Raw genomic sequence first — 19,270 nt, 5'->3', positions numbered from 1 at the left:
CTCATAATCTTCTTTGTAATTCTAATTTAAGACTGTGAATCATTGACGAACGGATGTGAAGCCCACAACGCGGAATTCAATATGAACAGATGGAAAGGAATTTCCGCATCTTCGTGACGCATTTGAAGATATTAATTCGGGTAAGATCTGGTGTTTGTTAGCTTATTGCCGAATTTGAAAATACTACTCAATATCAAACTATTAATGTCAGATTTTCTTTTGCAGGATAATCTGTCAAGAAGCGTAATTTCAAGAGGGTTCGTTCTATTGCTTGTATTCGACAGACTTGTTACAAATGTCCATTTAGGATACCACATGAAAAGCAAAATAACAAAATATTCGCACTGTTTTGGGAAATTAAGCAAAAGCTTAAAATATGATGGAAATTTATCAATATAATTAAAATAATGTTTTTTGAAATGCCCAATTAAGAATTGCAACTGTTTTACAATTTCCCAACGAAATTACTGAACAACTCGCATTCGGTGAGGTTGCGTCAATCTGACGTTCTGGCAACACTTGTTCACAAGATGGTGGTGTGTGCTGAATAAGGTTTCGTGAAGTGTCTTCTAAATTGTGTCGTTAATCTGCCAACATTTTACGGTACGGGAATGGTTGTCTGGTTATGTCTACCTTGATATGTTAAGATAACTATAATCGTTGTGAAGCGTTAGCTGTGTGTCGCGAGTCAGTGGTCGTAGGGCGTTAGAATTGATCAATTCAGCCATTTTGGGGGGAGTGTTCCCCTGCTTCTGCTGTCAAGTTGAAGAACACATTGTTTTAGGGAATGACTCTTTGCTTCCCTTCGGTGGTGTGTCCAGTCCGCTGGATCTTCGCAACCTGAGGTCGTCGGCAAGTTGGAAAGGTCTGGTCATATAAGGACTGATTGTAGCCTCTTTGGAAGTATTAGGGAGTAGGGGCAGAGATTCTTAGGTTTGGGTCTGGGAGCTCAGCAGAGGCCAGAGTCGTTGGAGAAACAAAAGAAATGGAAGGGTCGCTCCGCTGACAACAGGGAAAAATGCGCAGAGCACTAAAAGAAGTGTTCTGCGTTACATTCTTCATGCTTTTGATCGGAATAACGGTTAATATAAGCCTAAGCCTAGGCTAACCTGGAAGCACTTTGGGCTGATCTAGGTAATAATAACTCCTCGTCGGGTATTTCTTTGAAAAATACAGTTTCCTATAGTATTATGGTTGCTTGCTAAGATTTTATCGTTATTTTTGGGAATCTACTGTAATTAACCCACAGGGCCAATCCTGAACACCGCAAAATACATTAGTCGCCCCAATCCTTAGTGGTTGTCGTATTCACAGGGCCGTTCCTTCAGTCCTTGCGGAGTTGTTGCCTACAATTACCCGCTTTGGTTCCAGACTAGGGGAAACAACCGAGTGGACTAGCTGATCCAGTCTTGTCCGCTTGTTGATCCACCCTCCGAAAAGTACTTTTGCTTTCTTCGAAAGGAGAGCAGAGGTCTCGAGGTGTTGCTCCAACCACCGATGACTCATGACTGGTGCCCACCTCTGGTGTCAGGACAACTTAAATTACTTTTTCGGAGGGTGGATCAACAAGCGGGCAAGACTGGATCATTTAGTCCACTCGGTTGTTTCCCCCAGTGGTACCTAGTACTTGGGAAATGGCTACTAGGCATACAGAAGTAGGCCAGAAGATTTTCCTTTTGTATTTGTGCATCAAAATCTTTAATTCTTTCCCAATAATCTGAAGATAGGGTAAAAAAAACCGCATGGTACAGGGGTGGACCATGTACGATCAATGTGTACAACCCCCAAAAAAGTACATTATAACGCGTCCTGACATCGGAGATGGGCATCAGACGCGACTTCTTGTTGGTGAGAAACGGAGCTAAAGACCTCTACTCCGGTGTCAGGATGCGTTATAATGTACTCTTCTTGGGGTTGCAATCATTGATCGTACATGGTCCACCCCTGTACCATGCGGATTTTTACCTTAACTACTACTATAGTAGATTCACATCAACCATGCATTTGACATCTAGGCCAGTCCCTTACCACGCTTCTGATTGGCTGTTGATAAGCCAATCACAGGGCTGGAAACTCTGTCTCTCTTGAGAGTTCACATAGGCAGGATGTATGTTCCACTTTTCCTGAGGGATACATTTTTCAGGAGAGGTGGAACATAGATCCTGCCTATGTGAACTCTCAAGAGAGACTGAGTTATCAGCCCTGTGATTGGCTAATCAACAGCCAATCAGGAGCGTCGTAAGGGACTGGCCTAGACATCAAATGCACGGTTGATGTGAATCTACTATAGTGCCCTTTAGAGAGGAAGCTTGAATTTGTTTTGAGAAGCCTATTTCTGCAAGAGCTAGACAGTGCTCTCCATCGACCATAGTATTCATTTGTTATAATTAAAGAAAGTAAAGTTTTTGAAAATATCATCAAGGAGGCTAATGATTTAAAAAAATTACTGGTGAATGCAGAGTAAGGGGTCAGGGCTACTGATGGCCAAGTAGGCATTTCAGGGGGAATATAACTTGATCAAACTTACTTTTACCTAACTTAAACTTGGATGCTGTGTCATTACCTTGCCGTGGCTGCAACCACCCCCCCACCCCTCTCACTCAAGTAATTCATAACCCCTACTCTACATTCTTCTCCAATAACTATGAGGAGTTCTGTACAATGATTACATGGTTACTTTTATAGTATCTAGCCAAATTGCTTTTTACTGTAATTTTATTTAGTCATCAAATTAGTTTATTTTTCAAATTGAATATCTAGTGAAGAATAAGTTTTCCAACATTAAAGCCCACCATTGCCTTATACTATATAGTAGATGTATTCGTCAACATCAGCTGGAACTGGTTTGACAAAGGGGAGGAGATCTCTTGCTAACCTGTTGTAATCAAGCACTTTTTTCTTGTTAGTGGTGGTCATGACGTATTGCTATGCTCTTACTGATATCAAGCTGAATTGTCTTTCATCATTTTAACTGTATAATTTTTCTTCAATATGTAAATGAACAAGGAAATGGGCAGTGGGTGATGTGAAGAACTTTCAAGTGGTGGTTTTGCTGCTTAGTAATGTCCCAAGTGTTTGTGTAGTCAGCTTTGGGACCTTTCTTAGATAGTGACTTCCAAGGGTTTTGGGGATCGTTCTCGAGGACTTATATTTCTTTGGCGGTCATTATCTATGTGATATTTAGTCTTGTTTTTGTTTTTATGGAAATCCCCAATTGGGCTTGTACTAAACAGGCTGTAAAGGTGGCTACATACTGGGTTAAAACCCTTTTTGGGGGTCACTATCTAGGAAAGTTCCCAGTTTTGTTCTGCATTGGTGTGTTGGTCACTTTCTTCACAGGGAGAATGTTTGGGAACAGTGAAGGAAGGTCGAAAGATGTTTGTATATTCCTTTAAAGGGATTGATTTCTGTGCTTTTGACTACATCAAACCTTTTTGGTGCCTTCCTCCTGCTTTCATGGGAAGGGTTACACTTGAGTGGATAGGCTGCCTGTCCAGGTGTGTATGCTGAGCTCTCTCTCCAAGTGAGAGTATTTTGCGTTCATGGGTTTGACACCTTCAACCAATATTAATCAACAGTGTTTGGTTGTGCAAACCACCTAGGTGGTGCTGGGTTTGTCCAGAACTCTTGACGTATGCATAAATGATCCTTGTATGTATTGTGCATATATAACTGCATATTCATCTTTGGAAAGCCCCCACATTACCATACCACCAAGTAGGCATCATGACGAGCTGTATGTATGTAGTCTTCAAGATACTTGGGATGTTTCCGAGTGCTCATTCCTGTTATTCAGTGATCAGTATCTTTAGGTGTAATTGTTCTTGTTCATGGTACTAAAGTGTTAACCTAGGCAGACTGATTTGTCAGCTTCCCTTATGGGAGGTGATGTAACTTATGCTTTTGGGAATTTATCAGGTTCTCTTCTGCTAGGTTAGAACAGAGAGACTGTTTGGTTCCAGGTGAGCTTATTGTGGAAAGGCAACGCTGTCTCTCGTTTGAGTATCTCATCAACAGTGTGTACCTTAGGGTGCTTTAAGGAACCAAGGCGGTTATTTTGACTGTTGTGGTTGCTTGCTTGTTTATTGTGTGGTGTCTGCAAGCAGAAGGTTCTTTGCTGTCCTGCAGAGATAGTTAGCTTCTTTCCGCATTGATACACAAGAAGTTCTAAAGGCCTTAAGGTTAATATAGTATTACATATGTGTGCTCTTTTCCCAATAAATTTTGGCTGAGAGTCATCCTGTACAGTGGAATGGTCAGGATTCCGTTCCTCTTTATGGTTCCCAAAGAGTAATATTGAGGCAGAAGTAGAGAAGGTGTTCTGATGGCATGCACCTTGATCTGATGTAGAGAGTCTTCTGCAAGTCCTCATGGGTGACGTAGGGAATAGCAGCCAAGTCTTTGGGGATGGCCATTTTTTCTGTGTCTGGCATGGGAAGCTGGCCTCCTGTACTTGAAACTGAGGCAAGAAACCCGGACTACCATGTACTACGGGTAGGAGATGCAGGGGTTTTCAGTTCCCTCCTCCGCCAAGAATAGGAGGGACCAAGGTGGCAGAGACAGGGCATAGAGCCCTTGATGATTTAGTGTCCTTTTCAGATCCCAAACTACCTTTCAAAGACACACTTCTTTTTCTTGTTAATTGGTAGTGTTCCTGACTTACACTCTTAGACCTTGGAAAGCTTGAAGGGGATATTGGATAAGAATACACTGGCAGTTGTAGATAACCACTCCAAGCTTTAATAGTCATTCTTCCTGGAAGAGAGAGCAGCTGGAGACAAGTCCTTGTTATCTCTCTCCTGACTGAGTTAGTCTTACTGACTTGGTTCATGGTAGAATAGTCTATACGTACTCCATTTTAGACTCCATCCAAAAGGCCATGCACTTCCAGGGCCCTGTCTATCAGTTCTCTAGGAAGTACCTCCACTTCTCTTTTCACCAAGACACTTTACAATACAAATTTAGATCCCTGTTCTTCAAATTGATGACTGCCCCCAGGTGTTCATGTGTATTCACCTTGGTGTCAGCTTGGTCCCATTTGAAAGGTATATGCTTGATGCTTTACTCGGACAATTGGCTAGTTCTGGCTACCTTGGAGAAGCAAGTGCTGTGTAACATAGGAATCCTCTTAACATTTTGTCATTGCTTGGGGGACCATGATAAACTGGGTGAACCCAAGCAACAGGCAAAATACCTGGGCAAACTATGATTTCACTAAGACTCTTACATCAGCCTGCTAAGGGGAGTTTTAGTTCATTTCCTGTTTTGAGGGGAACAAACAACTTGGCTATTGCAGGTAGTCCTGTTGTCTCTGGAGAAGTCATTCCCGTTCCACATGGGTGCTTCCACCTGCACTTGCTTGAGTTGCAACTGCAATAGCATTGCTCAGCCCTAGTGCCTGCCCTCCCAGCTTATGCTCTTGAGGTGGGAGGTAGGGGAAAAGGATATGAACCTCCTTATAGAATTTTCTTGACACCCCACCTCCTGAGATGCCTCTGTTCTCAGACACACCAAAGGAGAGTTTACTCAGATGTATGGATGGAAGATGGGTGTTACCTGCAAATTAAGATCTTGGAAATGTGATTTGTGTCGATATGTCAAAAAAAAAAGGGAAACCATTTTTCTTCACCTCTGTCACTTAATTAGACAGGTGCACTAGTACATAGGTGGTTCATCATGCCATTGAACTGTCAGCATATAGTAAATACATTCTAGCCAGAGGGAATGTTTTAGCAGACCAACTCAACCATTATGGTCAGTTTGGTTGGTCAGAACTGTGTTTGCATTCTTTCTTGGAGAAAGGCTTTATTTTCTTAGGTTAACTGGTGTACCAGTTCCTGTTGTTCAGCTCTTCTGTTTCAGATCCTGGACTGCCTTTGATGATGACTTTCTGCAACTTGGAATGTGGATCTCTCTGCCTTTCCTCTTGTCTGTCAGATTTGCCAAGTGATCAGCTGTATGTCATACAGACCTCAAATAACAGTGTTATCTCTGGTGTCGTATATGTACTGTGTAGTGTAGGTCGTGGACTTAACTGATCCATCCTTCTAAGACAAGCTTTTCACAGTCCTTGCAGTAAAGTCTGTAGCTCTGCCTTGAGCCAGTCCTCTGAATTTTTGGCGTGGACCTCTCTTCCTTGGCCGAGTTATCCATACTCATAGTAGCTATGAACAATTTTGCTCACTTTGATAGTTTGTCTTCAGAATGGGGTATGAAGTATGGCATTCCCCTGTGTGATTCAAGAGGAAATTTTTCACAAGTAATGAAGGCATGAGTCTGTCACCTTGACCTTAGTTCTACCTTTAAGGTGTTAGTCACAAGTCCGTAGTCTACTGTCCAAGATTTTTTATGACTGCCTAACAAGTTATATAGAAAACCAAGCTCCAAATATACAGGAAAGTCTTTTAGTTAAAAGGGTTGCCATATGGTAGGGTTGAATTGGGGAAGGAATTGGGATCTTTCTTTTCAAATTAGCAGTCTAGCAAAATACAAGCTGGAGTGGGGTGTGTTGCAGGTGAATTACTCAACATGTTGAGTTCCTATTTTTTGAACTTTGTCTAGAAAAGCAAGATTCTCGTTTCTTTTTATCAAAGATGAATAGGTGGATCGTTATTATGAGGATCCATCACATTATATTGCCCTCCTTACAGTACAGTTGACCCCTGCTAATCGCCGACTCACTTATTCGTGGATTTCTTTATGGACCTTATATACCTATTATTTGCATGAAATTCCCGTAATCGCTGTATTTTTCTATGAGAAATATCCACAAATTACAGAGTTTTCAAATAATTTTTATGGTGAAATGCACTTTTTGTGAAAAACTATTAAGAAAATCAAGTATAAGCATTTTTAGTGGGTTTTTCTTGAGTTTGAACTAAAAATAGGCAGTTTTAAACATTTTTATAGGCATTTGTGGATTCTAGCTATGTATTTTTGGGGTTGGGGGAAATTTGGTGTGCAGCCTTTGCAAATAAGGGGTTCCACTGTATTGTTGCCTGCCAACCTGTACTTCTCACTAAATACAGGGAGGACATGAGCTTTCAGTTTTTTTTTTCTTAAAAATGGCTTTCAGACAAAACAGTCTCCAGCTCAGTTTCCTATCAGCCTCAGCATTTCTATGTTGGCTGCTCTCGGTTTTCTCTTGCTCATTTTCATGATACTTCCTCTTTAGCTGTGATTTTCCTTATGAAAATCCCAGCTAAGGAGGAAGGCTCTTTGAATAAGATGATGGTTTGTACATTCATACTAAAAAAAAATCTTGTTTATTTTAATAATTTCCATCTCAACCATCTTCATATATAGTCATTTGTACCAAAGAAAACTGCTGGGCTACCTGGTGCCAGGAATATTCTGGCATATATATTACTGGGGCTTGTCCATCTCTGAAAGGATCCTTGCTACATTTTTTTAACTTGCAGCAGTGAGATGTTAGTTAATCCTGTTGTTCTTAGTGTAATTTTTGAAGTTGTTCTTTTGTTAGAATGTTTCATCTTTTCATGCATTATCGGATGGTCCTTTTAATCCATTATTTACATTTTTTGTCAATAGGTGCGTAAGCAGTGGGTGTGGTGTGGTGGTGGCGGGGGTGCAAGAAGTGACGCAGGCTGTTACCCTGGAGTCGACAAGGACAGTGGTGGTGGCGCCACCTTCACCCACCTCAGACATGTCGGGCGATCACAAAAAGGCAAGTGTAAAGATAATTAAAATGTAGTGAATAATTTTTTGAGATTCTGTTGAAGTCAATGATAAGAACATTGAATTCCAGATGTTGCCTATAGATATCATATAAGGAAAATAAAAAATATAACCTCAAATACGGTATTCGATGTCAGAATACGGTATTCGATGTCAGGTAGTAGTGGTATGACCTTTGGAGGATGTTGGGTAATGTTGTAATTTCTCACCCAAAGGCACAAGCAGTTCAAGGAGAATTAGCACTGAACTAGTATTGAAGAGATACTAATCATAAAAATCTTGCCCATTCCTTACTTTCTTTCCTTTTAAATATACCCAGGGATTGTTCTTGGTTTTAGTTCTTATCTTTTATGATAGTATGTCAGTTATACGTGTAATTGTAATTTTGATAGAGAAAAGTGCTAAGAAATATTAGAAAAAACATGTACAGTAGAGCCCCGGTTCACGACCGTATTAGAACTCGACATAATCGGATTTCGCCACTAAATTTCCAATAAACTTTGTATCTGTTTTCAACCAAAAAACCAGTTTCCGACTCCCAACCATATGATGTTTGTAAACAAAACTGTTTCCGCCAGCCGCCGCTAGTTGGCGTCATCCAGTGCTACCAAATGTAGCATAATTTCATGTTTTTCTAGCATAATTTGACCCAAGAATTGGAGCTTAGCATAATTTCTTTCACACTTAGGGTTCTAGTACAATTTTAGAATGTATTATCACTAAAATTTTAAATAAAATGAAGAAAATTCCTCAATTTCATACACAGCTATAGTGAATATATGTATCTTCATAGTAAAATTGCCTCAAAAGCAGCACTAACAAATGAGTTAATTGCTAAGTTTGAACCCAGCTAAGGAATGTTAAATTTTGTGAATATAAATAAATACCCACAGTGGCATGACAAACGATCAGTAAAGTGTTAATGTTTTTTCTTCATGAGTAATGAATTACTTTTTTTTCCTTTTTCAAGTTTTATTTTTTTCAGTAGTTATCAAAATTTTAATTATGTCTGAAGTGATTTTCACACAATTTTCAAGTATTTATTCATTGTGTATGTGATCTGTTAAAGAAAAATGGTGTTTTATTGTAGTGTCTTACCAAACAATTATAGAGCCGTGATTTCCACGAGCGGCAGGATACTAAATTCAAATTTAGCGCGTCGGCGTCGCCAACACTGGTGGTGATGACGTCATCTCCCTCCACTCGCGGGAGAACCAGGTACAACTGCCCAGGTGAATCCAATTCTTTTCCTGCCGGCGTCCGGTGAACATCGGTGGTCGGTGCGGTTGGATGACTTTGCTTCGCTTTTTTTCTTGTGGAATTGATCTTCGGAATTGGTGAAGTACTCTTTTTTGGCGTTGTTGTTATTTTGCTTTTTATTTAGGCGTTGCCATGTCGGATTCTAGTCCGTCGGGAGTTAGGTTTTGCATCTCAGGATGTAAAACTAGATTATCCAAGTTAGAATATGATTCTCACACTAAATGTGTTAAGTGTAGGGGACAGGTTTGTTCAGCAGATCGAACATGTAACGAGTGTATGATTGGACTGATTCTCAATGAAGTTTTTTAGTTCATACTCGGAGAAATTAGCTAAAGACAGAATTAGAAAAAGCAGGCGCGCTTAGGGAAAGTAGACCTTAGCTCCGCTTCGTCTTGCGATGCTTCTGTTCCTTCTGTTTATCCTCAAAATTGTTATGTCTCCTTTAACTACACCTCCTATTCCTCCTACTAATCCCGCTTCTCCGGCTTCCCGTGTAGTTTCTTCGACACCATTGCCAGTCTGGAATCGAGGTTAGATCAGAAATTTTCGGTACTAGCGAATACGGTTGCAACTTGGTAATTCAGTTAAGACGTTTTTGGAGAAAGCGGCTTCAGGTAAGAGTGTAGTTGAGGGTGCGTCTGTCTGTCCTGACACGTCTCCTAGACAAAGGTCACTGTCCAGCTCCCCGCACCGGGGAGAAGACATACCGGAAGTCCAAGGAAGTCGATCGGATTTGCCACAGACAGGCGCCTACTCTTGTTGAGCCTGTTGCGCCTCAACAGGGCTCGGTTAAGCGTTGGAAAGGTGTTGCGGTCAGACGCCTTTCGAATGAATTCAAGCGATTCTCTCCGGTCGCGCGTTGCGCTCTTTTGGGCGAGATTCGCCCGTTTTCGCGTCCCTTAAAGAGGCGTTTCAGGGCGCCGATTCTTCGCCTCCTCCAGTCAAGCGGTATAAGGAGCCTGAGAGTAGGGTTGCGCCGCGTCCGTTAGCGGCTCGTTCGTCGCTCAATCTGTGCCTTTTTCGGCTCCATCTACTAGTAGAGATTGTGGTTTTAGCGCTGTAGCTAGCAGTTCTAAGGGTGTTTCTTTAGGCGCTTTTTTCGTCTGTTACGCCTGATGCGCCTGTTCGCCTCGAATTTCGACGGCTCCGAGCGAGGCGCAAGTAGTTTTTTCCGCCTCCTGCTGAACATTTAGGCTCTTCCAAGCCTACGTTAACTGTTTTTGATTCGTCTCTGCCTTTGCGCAAGCAGTTAGAGATGTTAACCAACTGATGAATGAGTCAAGGTGGTTCGAAACCTTCAGAATCCGGTTGTAGTTCCGTCTACTTCTTCGGCGGTATCGGAGAATGAAGAAGAAGTAGAGGAGGAGGATCACATCACCTCTCGTGTTATTCACGTCTCCTTAGATTTCTTCTGGTATCTTATACCAGATTATTTTGAGAAAGCGGCCCGCGCTCCCCAACTTCGACTTTTTTTGATGAGGAGGAAAACTTCAGACCCTCTCCTCCCAAAACTTGTTCTATCTAAAGCGGTTAGACATTCGTTGAAAGAGACGGAGAAATGGATGTCTATGAAAAGAGACTTAGGGAAGGCTCTTTTTGCTTACCCCCCTCCCTCTAGTTGCTTCGTAAGAGGTATAGGTTTTATGTAACTGGGGAAGCTATTCTCTGGGAGTTTCTGCCTCCTCCCAGGGAGACTTCTCCAGTTTAATCGACTCCTCTAGAAGATCTGCTTTCGCCGCAGCGAAAGTTTTTCTTTACAGCGCCTGAGTTGGACCCGTTGTAAAGAAATCAATTTAAACTTTTGGAAGTCTTTAGCTTCCTTGATTGGACTATTGGCGCTTTAGCGGCCAAGATCGAAGACTGTCCTTCTCTTTCTCAGGAGTTAGCGGAGGATTGGATTGGTGTTCTGTCCTGTGCGGACAAATCCATTAGGGATGGATGTGATGAGTTAGCTTCGCTCATCGCCTTTGGTACCCTAAGAAAAGGCAACTTTGGTGCTCCTTTGCTTCTAAAAGGGTTACGTCCCAACAGAAGTCTGCTCTCTTGTTTGCTCCTTTTGTGAAAGATAACCTCTTTCAGACGATGTAGTGTTGTCAATTTCGTCTGCGCTAGATAAGAAATCTACTTCGGATTTACTGGCACAGTCTACTAAGAGACCTAAAGCTCCTGTGGAGACTGTTCCTTCGGTTTCTCCTCTGACCCAAGCGCCTTTTTCGAGGGAGAAAACCCAAGCGCTTCTTTCGGCCGAAGTCGAATTTGCGACCTCAGTCTAAGGCCTCGGCCAAGGTTAACAAACCTTCCAAATGAAAGCTCGGTTCTTCATGCACCAGTGGGAGCCAGGCTGGCGCTGTTTTGGAGGAATGGGAAAACAGAGGAGCAGAAGCCTGGGTAGTGCAAGTACTCAAGTTCGGCTATCGTATTCCTCTCGTTTTCACCTCCCTCGCTCTCACTGTGCCAATTCCATTCCAGGCATACTCTCCGGGCTCAGACAAATTTCTGGCGCTAGCCGCAGAAGTGGAAGCGCTTGTTCTCAAGAGCGATAGAACAGATAGAAGGGGATTTCCTCCAGGCTTTTACAATCGCCTTTTTGTAGTTCCCAAGTCATCAGGGGGCTGGAGGCCGGTTTTGGATGTGAGCGCCCTGAACTTGCATGTCCAGAAAACAAAATTTCATATGGAGACCACTCGGTCGGTTCTGGAGTCCATCAGACAGGGGGATTGGATGGTCTCTCTGGACATGCAAGACGCTTATTTTCACATTCCGATACATCGCGAATCTCGGAAGTACCTGAGGTTCATGTTCGAAGGCAAGGTGTTTCAGTTTCGGGCGCTTTGCTTCGGACTAGCGACCGCTCCTCAAGTTTTCACCAGGGTTCTATCCCGCTAGGAAGCTGGCTGCACATATTAGGAGTAAGAATCTCCCTCTATCTGGACGATTGGCTTCTCCGGTCGGAATCAGAGAGTCGGTGCATGAAGACCTTGGAACAACTCTGGATCTTGCCAGAAAGTTAGGAATTCTGGTCAACAAACAGAAGTCCCAGTTGGTTCCATCTCAGAGCATCCTTTATTTGGGATGATTCTGAATGCTCAAGTTTTTCGGGCTTTTCTGTCCCCGAAGAGGGTTCAAGGCTGTCTGAGACAGTTTCAGGAGTTCTTGGACAAAAAGGGAAGTTTCTGCCAATCAGTGGATGAGGCTCCTGGGCAAATTGACGTCATGAGGAGAAATTTGTGACGTGGGAAGACTGCACATGAGACCTCTGCAGTTTTTCCTGAGAGCCTCTTGTGCAGGAAGACACAACCAGACTCGATTACCTTTCCTGTCACAGATCAAATAAAAGAGGACCTAAGGTGGTGGCTCTCTCGAGCAAGGTTGGAAGAAGGGTTAGATTTACGACCCATCCTCCCGAACCTACAGTTCTTTTCCGACGCATCGGACACAGGTTGGGGAGCCCTACTGGGAAATCAACGGACTTCAGGAGCTTGGTCGGAGAAGGAGAAGAAGTTCCACATAAATGTAAAGGAACTGTTAGCAATTTTCTTGGGGCTCAGACAGTTTCGGAGCTTAGTAGAAGGTCGAGTATGGCAGTGCATTCCGACAACTCCACGGCTCTCTCGTACGTGCGGAAACAGGGGGGGACTCAGTCTTTCTCTCTGTACGAAGTAGCCAGGACTCCTCCTGTGGTCAAACGAAGCGAAGGTTCAGCTAGTCCCGAGATTTGTTCCGGGAAAGATGAACGTCCTGGCGGACGAGTTAAGTTCGTCAACAGCAAGTGTTACCTCTGGAGTGGACTTTGGACAACAGATTTTGTCAGAAACTTTGGCGCCTTTGGGGACGACCGTCAATAGACCTGTTCGCGACATCAAGGAACAACCCGTCTTCCTCTCTTTTGTTCGCCAGTCCCAGATCCTCTAGCTTGGTCGGTGGACGCAATGCTGTTGGATTGGTCGGGTCTGGAAGCTTATGCATTCCCTCCGTTCGGTCTAATAAGAGAGGTGCTGAACAAGTTCATGTCGCACAGCAATGTAACGCTAATGTTAATCGCTCCCTTTTGGCCCAGGAAAGAGTGGTTCCCGGACCTTCTCCAGTTGTTAGTAGACTTCCCCAGACTTCTTCCTCCAGAGAAGTGGCTTCTCAAACAACCTCACTTCAAGAGGTTCCACCAAAACTTGTCCGCTCTAGCTCTGACAGGGTTCAGACTGTCCGGAATCTTGTCAGAGCGAAAGGATTTTCAAGAAGAGCTGCAGAAGCTATCGCTCGTTGTAGGAGAGTCTTCTAACAAACTCTATCAAGGGAAGTGGAGAATCTTCAGAGAGTGGTGTAGAAGTGCTAAAGTCTCTACTTCTGCGACCTCTTTAACAGAAATAGCAGATTTTCTTCTATTTCTTAGGAACTCTAAGAAACTGGCTCCTTCGACGATCAGAGGATATAGAGCCATGCTCTCTTCGGTTTTTCGACATCGAGGTTTGGATATTTCCTCCAATTCAGATCTGTCGGACCTCATTAGGTCTTTCGAAACCACTAAGCTCCCGCAAGATACAGTGGCTTGGAACTTAGATGTGGTGCTTAAGTTCCTCATGGGGCCACCGTTTGAGCCTTTGAAGTCGGCTTCACTCAGGAACTTGACTAAGAAGGCACTCTTTCTTATTGCACTAGCTTCTGCTAAGCGTGTCAGCGAATTGCACGCTATAGACAAAAGAGTCGGTTTCTCTCAAGGCAATGCTGTATTTTCGGTATCTTTGACCTTTCTAGCCAAAAATGAGAATCCTTCTAATCCTTGGCCGAGGAGTTTTTGTGGTAAGGAACTTATCTGATTTGGTTGGACATGAGGAGAAAGAAAGGCTCTTATGTCCAGTTCTGGGCTTATTAAGCAGTATCTGTTTGCCACTAAGGGTATTAGAGGACAATCTTCTAAGCTCTGGACCTCGGTTCAAAATCCCTCTCGTCCTCTTTCTAAGAATGCTATATCGTTCTTTATTAGAGAGCTTATCAGGGAAGCTCACTCGCAGTCCGAGACGACAATCTTTCCGTTCTGAGAGTTAAAGCTCACGAGGTTAGAGCAGTGGCAACTTCTTTAGCATTCAGAAGAAAAATTTATCTTTTAGCGTTCGATTCTTCAGAGCAACGTTCTGGAGATCGAATTCGGTTTTTGCGAGTCATTATCTCAAAGAGATAGAAACGGTTTCGAGAAATTGTAAAACGTTAGGTCCGGTGGCGGTTTCTGGCATGGTGTTGGGAGAAACGGCACAGGGGTCGTCACCTCTATGCTAACTTTTCACCTTGAATAGGTTGTCGAGTTCAAGGGAAGCTGGGGGTACTGAGTACCTGGGATACGCACCAGTCCTGGTTAGGTTCGAGATTTTACAATGGTTGGGTATATATGTTTTTAAATCTGGTGTTGGTGACAAATGTTTTGTATGATTGAATTTCTGGTCTTAGCCCAGGGCAAGGGCAATCTTTGTTGTTACTATCCTCCGTCAGTCAGCCTTGACTCGCTTGAACTACGGAAGGATTCCACTCCTGTAGAGGCTAACTTTGGTCAAATTCCAATTCCTCTACAATAGTAAGAAGAGCACCGACCAGAGGCAGTAACAGTCTGCTGTAGCTCTCTTACAAGGTAAGGTACAACAGACACCTTGAGTGTTTACTGGTATTGCAATAAATGTAACCATTTAAAAATACTAGTGGTCCACTGAATCCCACCTTCCCATAAATGTGTAATCAGCTCTATAATTGTTCGGTAAGACACTACAATAAAAATGAAATTTTCATTATTAAAATGAAGTTTTATTGTATACTTACCGAACAATTATGATTATACCCACCCTCCTCCCCTTAGGTGGACGGACGGGCAGAAAGAATTGGATTCACCTGGGCAGTTGTACCTGGTTCTCCCGCGAGTGGAGGGAGATGACGTCATCACCACCAGTGTTGGCGACGCCGACGCGCTAAATTTGAATTTAGTATCCTGCCGCTCGTGGAAATCACGGCTCTATAATTGTTCGGTAAGTATACAATAAAACTTCATTTTAATAATGAAAATTTCATTTTCAGTGGCATGATAATGATCAAGTAATAAGTACGTATGTTTTTCTTCTTGAGTAGAGACTGGTTTGTTTGTTTACCTTTTTTTTTTTAGTTTTGATTTTTCAGTAAATATCAAAATGTTATATTTGAAGTAATTTTCACACATTTTCAAGTATTTATTAATTGTGTATGTGACCTGGTAAAGAAAAATGGTTCTCAGTGGCATGATAATGATGCAGTAATAAGTAAAATTTGTATGTTTTTCTTCACATTTGTATGTGTGATCTTCACACATTTGTCAAATAGTATACTATACTCTGTTTTTTTTTAATCTGTCCATCCGCCTGTGGTGTTTTTGTATGGTAACACTGCGTCCCGGGCTTTAGATAGTTACGCTATGTGTAAGTTTTAGGTAAATAAAAGGATATCTGGGTGTACATTTGCAACTGAAAAGTGTTTAATAATTTACTGTATGCGAATTACACCGTTAATATTCGAAATAGGATATTATTATAATCGTTGAAACTAAGCTGAATGTCACTATCTAAAGCCCGGGACACAGTGTTACCATACAAAAACACCACAGGCGGATGGACAGATGAAAGAAAAGAGTATAGTGATTGCATATCAAATAGTATACTAGTGATTGCGTACGTGATCTATTAAAGGAAAATGGTGTTTTATTTCGAGTTTGCTAACATGTAAAGATCCTCAAATTATTAGTTATAATATTGTCTGTTCGTCACTTTGTATCATTTCACCTAACATATAAATGTTTTAAATTTCCATTACATCATTGTTTTAGCTCAAATGTATTAGAGAAATTAGATAATGATAGATTAATAGCATAATTCTGGCACAAAATTGCACCATATTTGGCATAAATTCTTGCTTGGACTGACTAGCATAATTTAGCAAAATGGTTGGTAACACCGGTGACGCCACTCAGCAGTTTAAGTTCCGCAGCTATTGTTTACAAACATTCAAACATGTGTCGTGTATCGTACACCTTGCGCGCATTTAGTTTGCTTTTTCATTGGTATCAACTCTATACGCAGTTACCTTTTGATTTATCATGGGTCCCAACATTACTACTGGCTATCTATGTTCAAACCTTTTGCTATTGTTAATCTCTGAAATAATGGAAAAGTGTTTACATGGCATCTCGCGTTTTCCTTCTTCAAAATGTTTCCATCATTTCCAACTCCAAAATAAACCTTAAGTTTCATCTATCCTCTCCTCTGCATGAAAGTGATGAGCGAAATAAAGATTTAATCAAGCACCCTTGCTTGATTTTTTTTTCAAGCTTAGTCTTATTCTAAAACCATGCTCACACTTGAGTCGCGCGTTTCAGTAGCAAATGCAATACGTATTCAAGTGTTAGGTTTGGAGTGAAGGCAATGTTACGTACGTAGGTTACATGTGCGGTTCGATAGCGAATGCAATCTTTAAGCTTTGTTAAGCTTGCCGTTAAAGAAGAGGTTAGCCATAGCTTAAATCAGAGAAGCCACTATGCCATATTAAGTGCGTAGTAATTAAGAAATTAAGACGAATCTTTTATGTCGTACTGTAATACATCAATGTTTATGTGTAAGATTTGGTAGTGAAACCAGTTACATAAGTAACATGTTTGGTTCGGTAGCAACGCAATCTAAGCTTTTTAAGCTAGCTGGTAAAGAAGAGGTTAGCCTTAGCTTAACTCAGAAGCCGCTACGGTATACATTAATTATAGAAATTAAGTAGATTCTTTTATGTCTACTGTAAAAATACGTCATTGTTCATGTGTGAGATTTGGTAGTGAAACCACTTGTTACATACGTAACGTGTGCCGTTCGGTAGCGAATGCAATCTTAAGCTTTGTTAAGCTTGCTGGTAAAGAGGAGGTTAGCCTTAGCTTAAATCAGAGAAGGCGCTATGGTATAGAATAATTATAGAAATTAAGACGATTCTTTTATGTCTACTGTAAAAAGACGTCAATGTTTACGTATGAGATCTGGTCGTGACACAGTTTACATATGTAACGTGTGCGCGGTAACGAACGCAATCTGTATGCTTGGTTTATAAGCGTCCTCGTAAAAAAGAGGTTAGCTTGATATTAAACTCAAGAGATGCTGGTATGTAATGTTATAGTAATTATAGAAATTAAGAAGATTCTTTTACTTATACGTATGTATATATGTACCATGCAGTACCATAATAATTGTGAAAGTCCAATAAGCTTGAAACCAGCCCTGATATTGGACAATTTGCCATAAAAGACACACCTTTTTTATAAGGACATTTATGAAACAAAATCGTTAGTATCATAACATTTACTGAAAGATAATTTTCAAGCGATTTTGTATACAGTATTGCAGTCGACTCCGTATAAGATTTACCATAAATTAATACCTAATGTAAACGTTTCTAGGCTTATAGCGACGATATGGTTTGTTTACTACCATAGTCCCGCTATAAACCACCAGGGCTGCGCTGTGGTTTGTTTACATCCTTAAATGCCGACTTACTGTTGGCAAATTTTCGTAGGTTTTTGATAAATATAAATTGGGTTTAATTTTAATAGTTTATTAATTTACAGTAATAATTAGACTTGCTTTTCAATGTTTTTATTATTTTTGTTGGCAACACGTTTTATGCCTACCCACTACACTACGTTCTACTTACTATTTACCTAGGTAGCTTATGCAGCTTGGTCAACAATCGGTTGCATGCAGGCCAGTTTTCTTTTATACTGTATATTATACATTTAAAATTATAAATATACGTTTAACATGATATTTATTTAACTTTTAACTTATTTAGTTGTAATTTACATGTAATGTATTGTATTAAAAGGCAAGGTTAGGGTAATAACTGATGGTCAAGAACGGATTAATCCATTTTCAGTTATTTCTTATGGGAAAACTAGATTCAGTTCTCGAAATAATCGAATTTCGACGCTCCTTCTGGAATGAATTAGCGTCAAGAACCGAGGCTGTACTGTATATGTAATCCTCAAAAGTTACTGCATCATCGATGTCTGTAAATTTATGTAAATATTTTACAATAAATATTCTCAGAATTTGTTACTGAGTTTACTTCTTATCTGGTATGATATTGTGTGAGCTGTAATTATAATTTTACAAAGTAAAATAAGATTAACATGTATAACTTGGTAAAATTTACAATTGGTAAAAGAGGCCCCACAAGGGGTTGTAAATAGCAGTTTTTAACTTCTCATGGAAGGTAGGGAGAATTATTTAGAATTTTTTTCCTACACTATGTTCATTTGTATATCTTCCTCTTTCCATTGATGTGTTTTTTCTGAAATTTGCCGACCTCAGAGTTTTCCCAGCTCTTAAGGGTGAATTAGTGTTGAGGAACTTGTCCTTGTACTTGGGTAAACAAAAATCTTAAGAAGGTTTCTTGATAGTAATAATTGGTTTGAAAACTATAGTTAGGAAATCAATAATTTCAGTGGCATAGAACATTGTTACTGTAAAAACTTATTTGAGTGATGTTTTCTATAGCAGTAATTCATGTACTGTATGTAAATGAATAGATGGCTATATCTGTGCATGTGACACACTTGCTCCAATTTTCAAGGGTAACTTTAAATCATATTTGAAGTATAAAGAGAGCGATATGTAGTAATGGAACTGTTTTAGATTCAGAACTTGTCCTTGAAAGTATTAATTAATTTTGAGTTACATATTCATGAAGTTATCCAATTGTCCAGCTTGTCATTGAAGAGTGCAAGTAGTTTTGGCTGTTGTGAAGTGGTAGTTTAAGACAGGAAAGTGTTGTTTAATCCATGTTAGTAAGTAAATTTATTTAAAATTCTGTGTTATGTCTTTAGTATGTCTTTGCTATTCACAAGTGTTGTATGTTGTATGTTATACGTAATTTAAGGTTCATAATGGGGTGCCTGGCTCTACTAACAATTTTGTGTGATGCACTGTGCAGTAGTGTTTTGATATTGAAATTAATTCAGGTTATTCTACTAGTTCTCCATACCTGGGTGTTGTATGCATAGTTTTTGCTCCTAATAACCTTTTATTAATGGTGATGTAATTTCTAAGATTATTTAATTTTCTTTCAGGTTATTAAGGGGAGCCCTTCCCAGTATGTCAAGTTGAATGTTGGAGGCTCTTTACATTATACTACTATTGGCACTTTGACTAAACATGACAATATGCTAAGAGCTATGTTTTCTGGCCGTATGGAGGTTCTGACAGATTCGGAAGGTGAGTACAAAACAAGCATGTTATGGGAGGAAGAGAAATATCTCAGCTATTTACTGAACTTA

General features: G+C 40.8%; 1 protein-coding gene across 2 annotated transcripts in view; it reads left to right on the top strand.

The window, feature by feature from the left end:
* The first annotated feature begins 475 nt into the window (after positions 1-475).
* Positions 476-19,270, top strand: part of LOC135220583 (BTB/POZ domain-containing adapter for CUL3-mediated RhoA degradation protein 2-like) — a 68,756-nt gene continuing 49,961 nt past the window's right edge. Inside the window, exons 1-3 of one of the 2 annotated variants that reach the window (XM_064257829.1) lie at positions 476-603; positions 7,552-7,687; positions 19,064-19,208. In XM_064257829.1, the coding sequence (XP_064113899.1) occupies positions 7,667-7,687; positions 19,064-19,208 (166 nt within the window). In that variant the 5' untranslated portion in view covers positions 476-603; positions 7,552-7,666. Of the gene's footprint in view, positions 604-711; positions 866-7,551; positions 7,688-19,063; positions 19,209-19,270 lie in introns of those variants that run through there. The other variant, XM_064257830.1, reaches the window with a different exon arrangement.

This window comes from Macrobrachium nipponense, chromosome 2, assembly GCF_015104395.2.
Source record: "Macrobrachium nipponense isolate FS-2020 chromosome 2, ASM1510439v2, whole genome shotgun sequence".
Classification (NCBI taxonomy): Eukaryota; Metazoa; Arthropoda; class Malacostraca; order Decapoda; family Palaemonidae; genus Macrobrachium; species Macrobrachium nipponense.
This window is presented reverse-complemented; position numbering and strand designations above follow the sequence as displayed.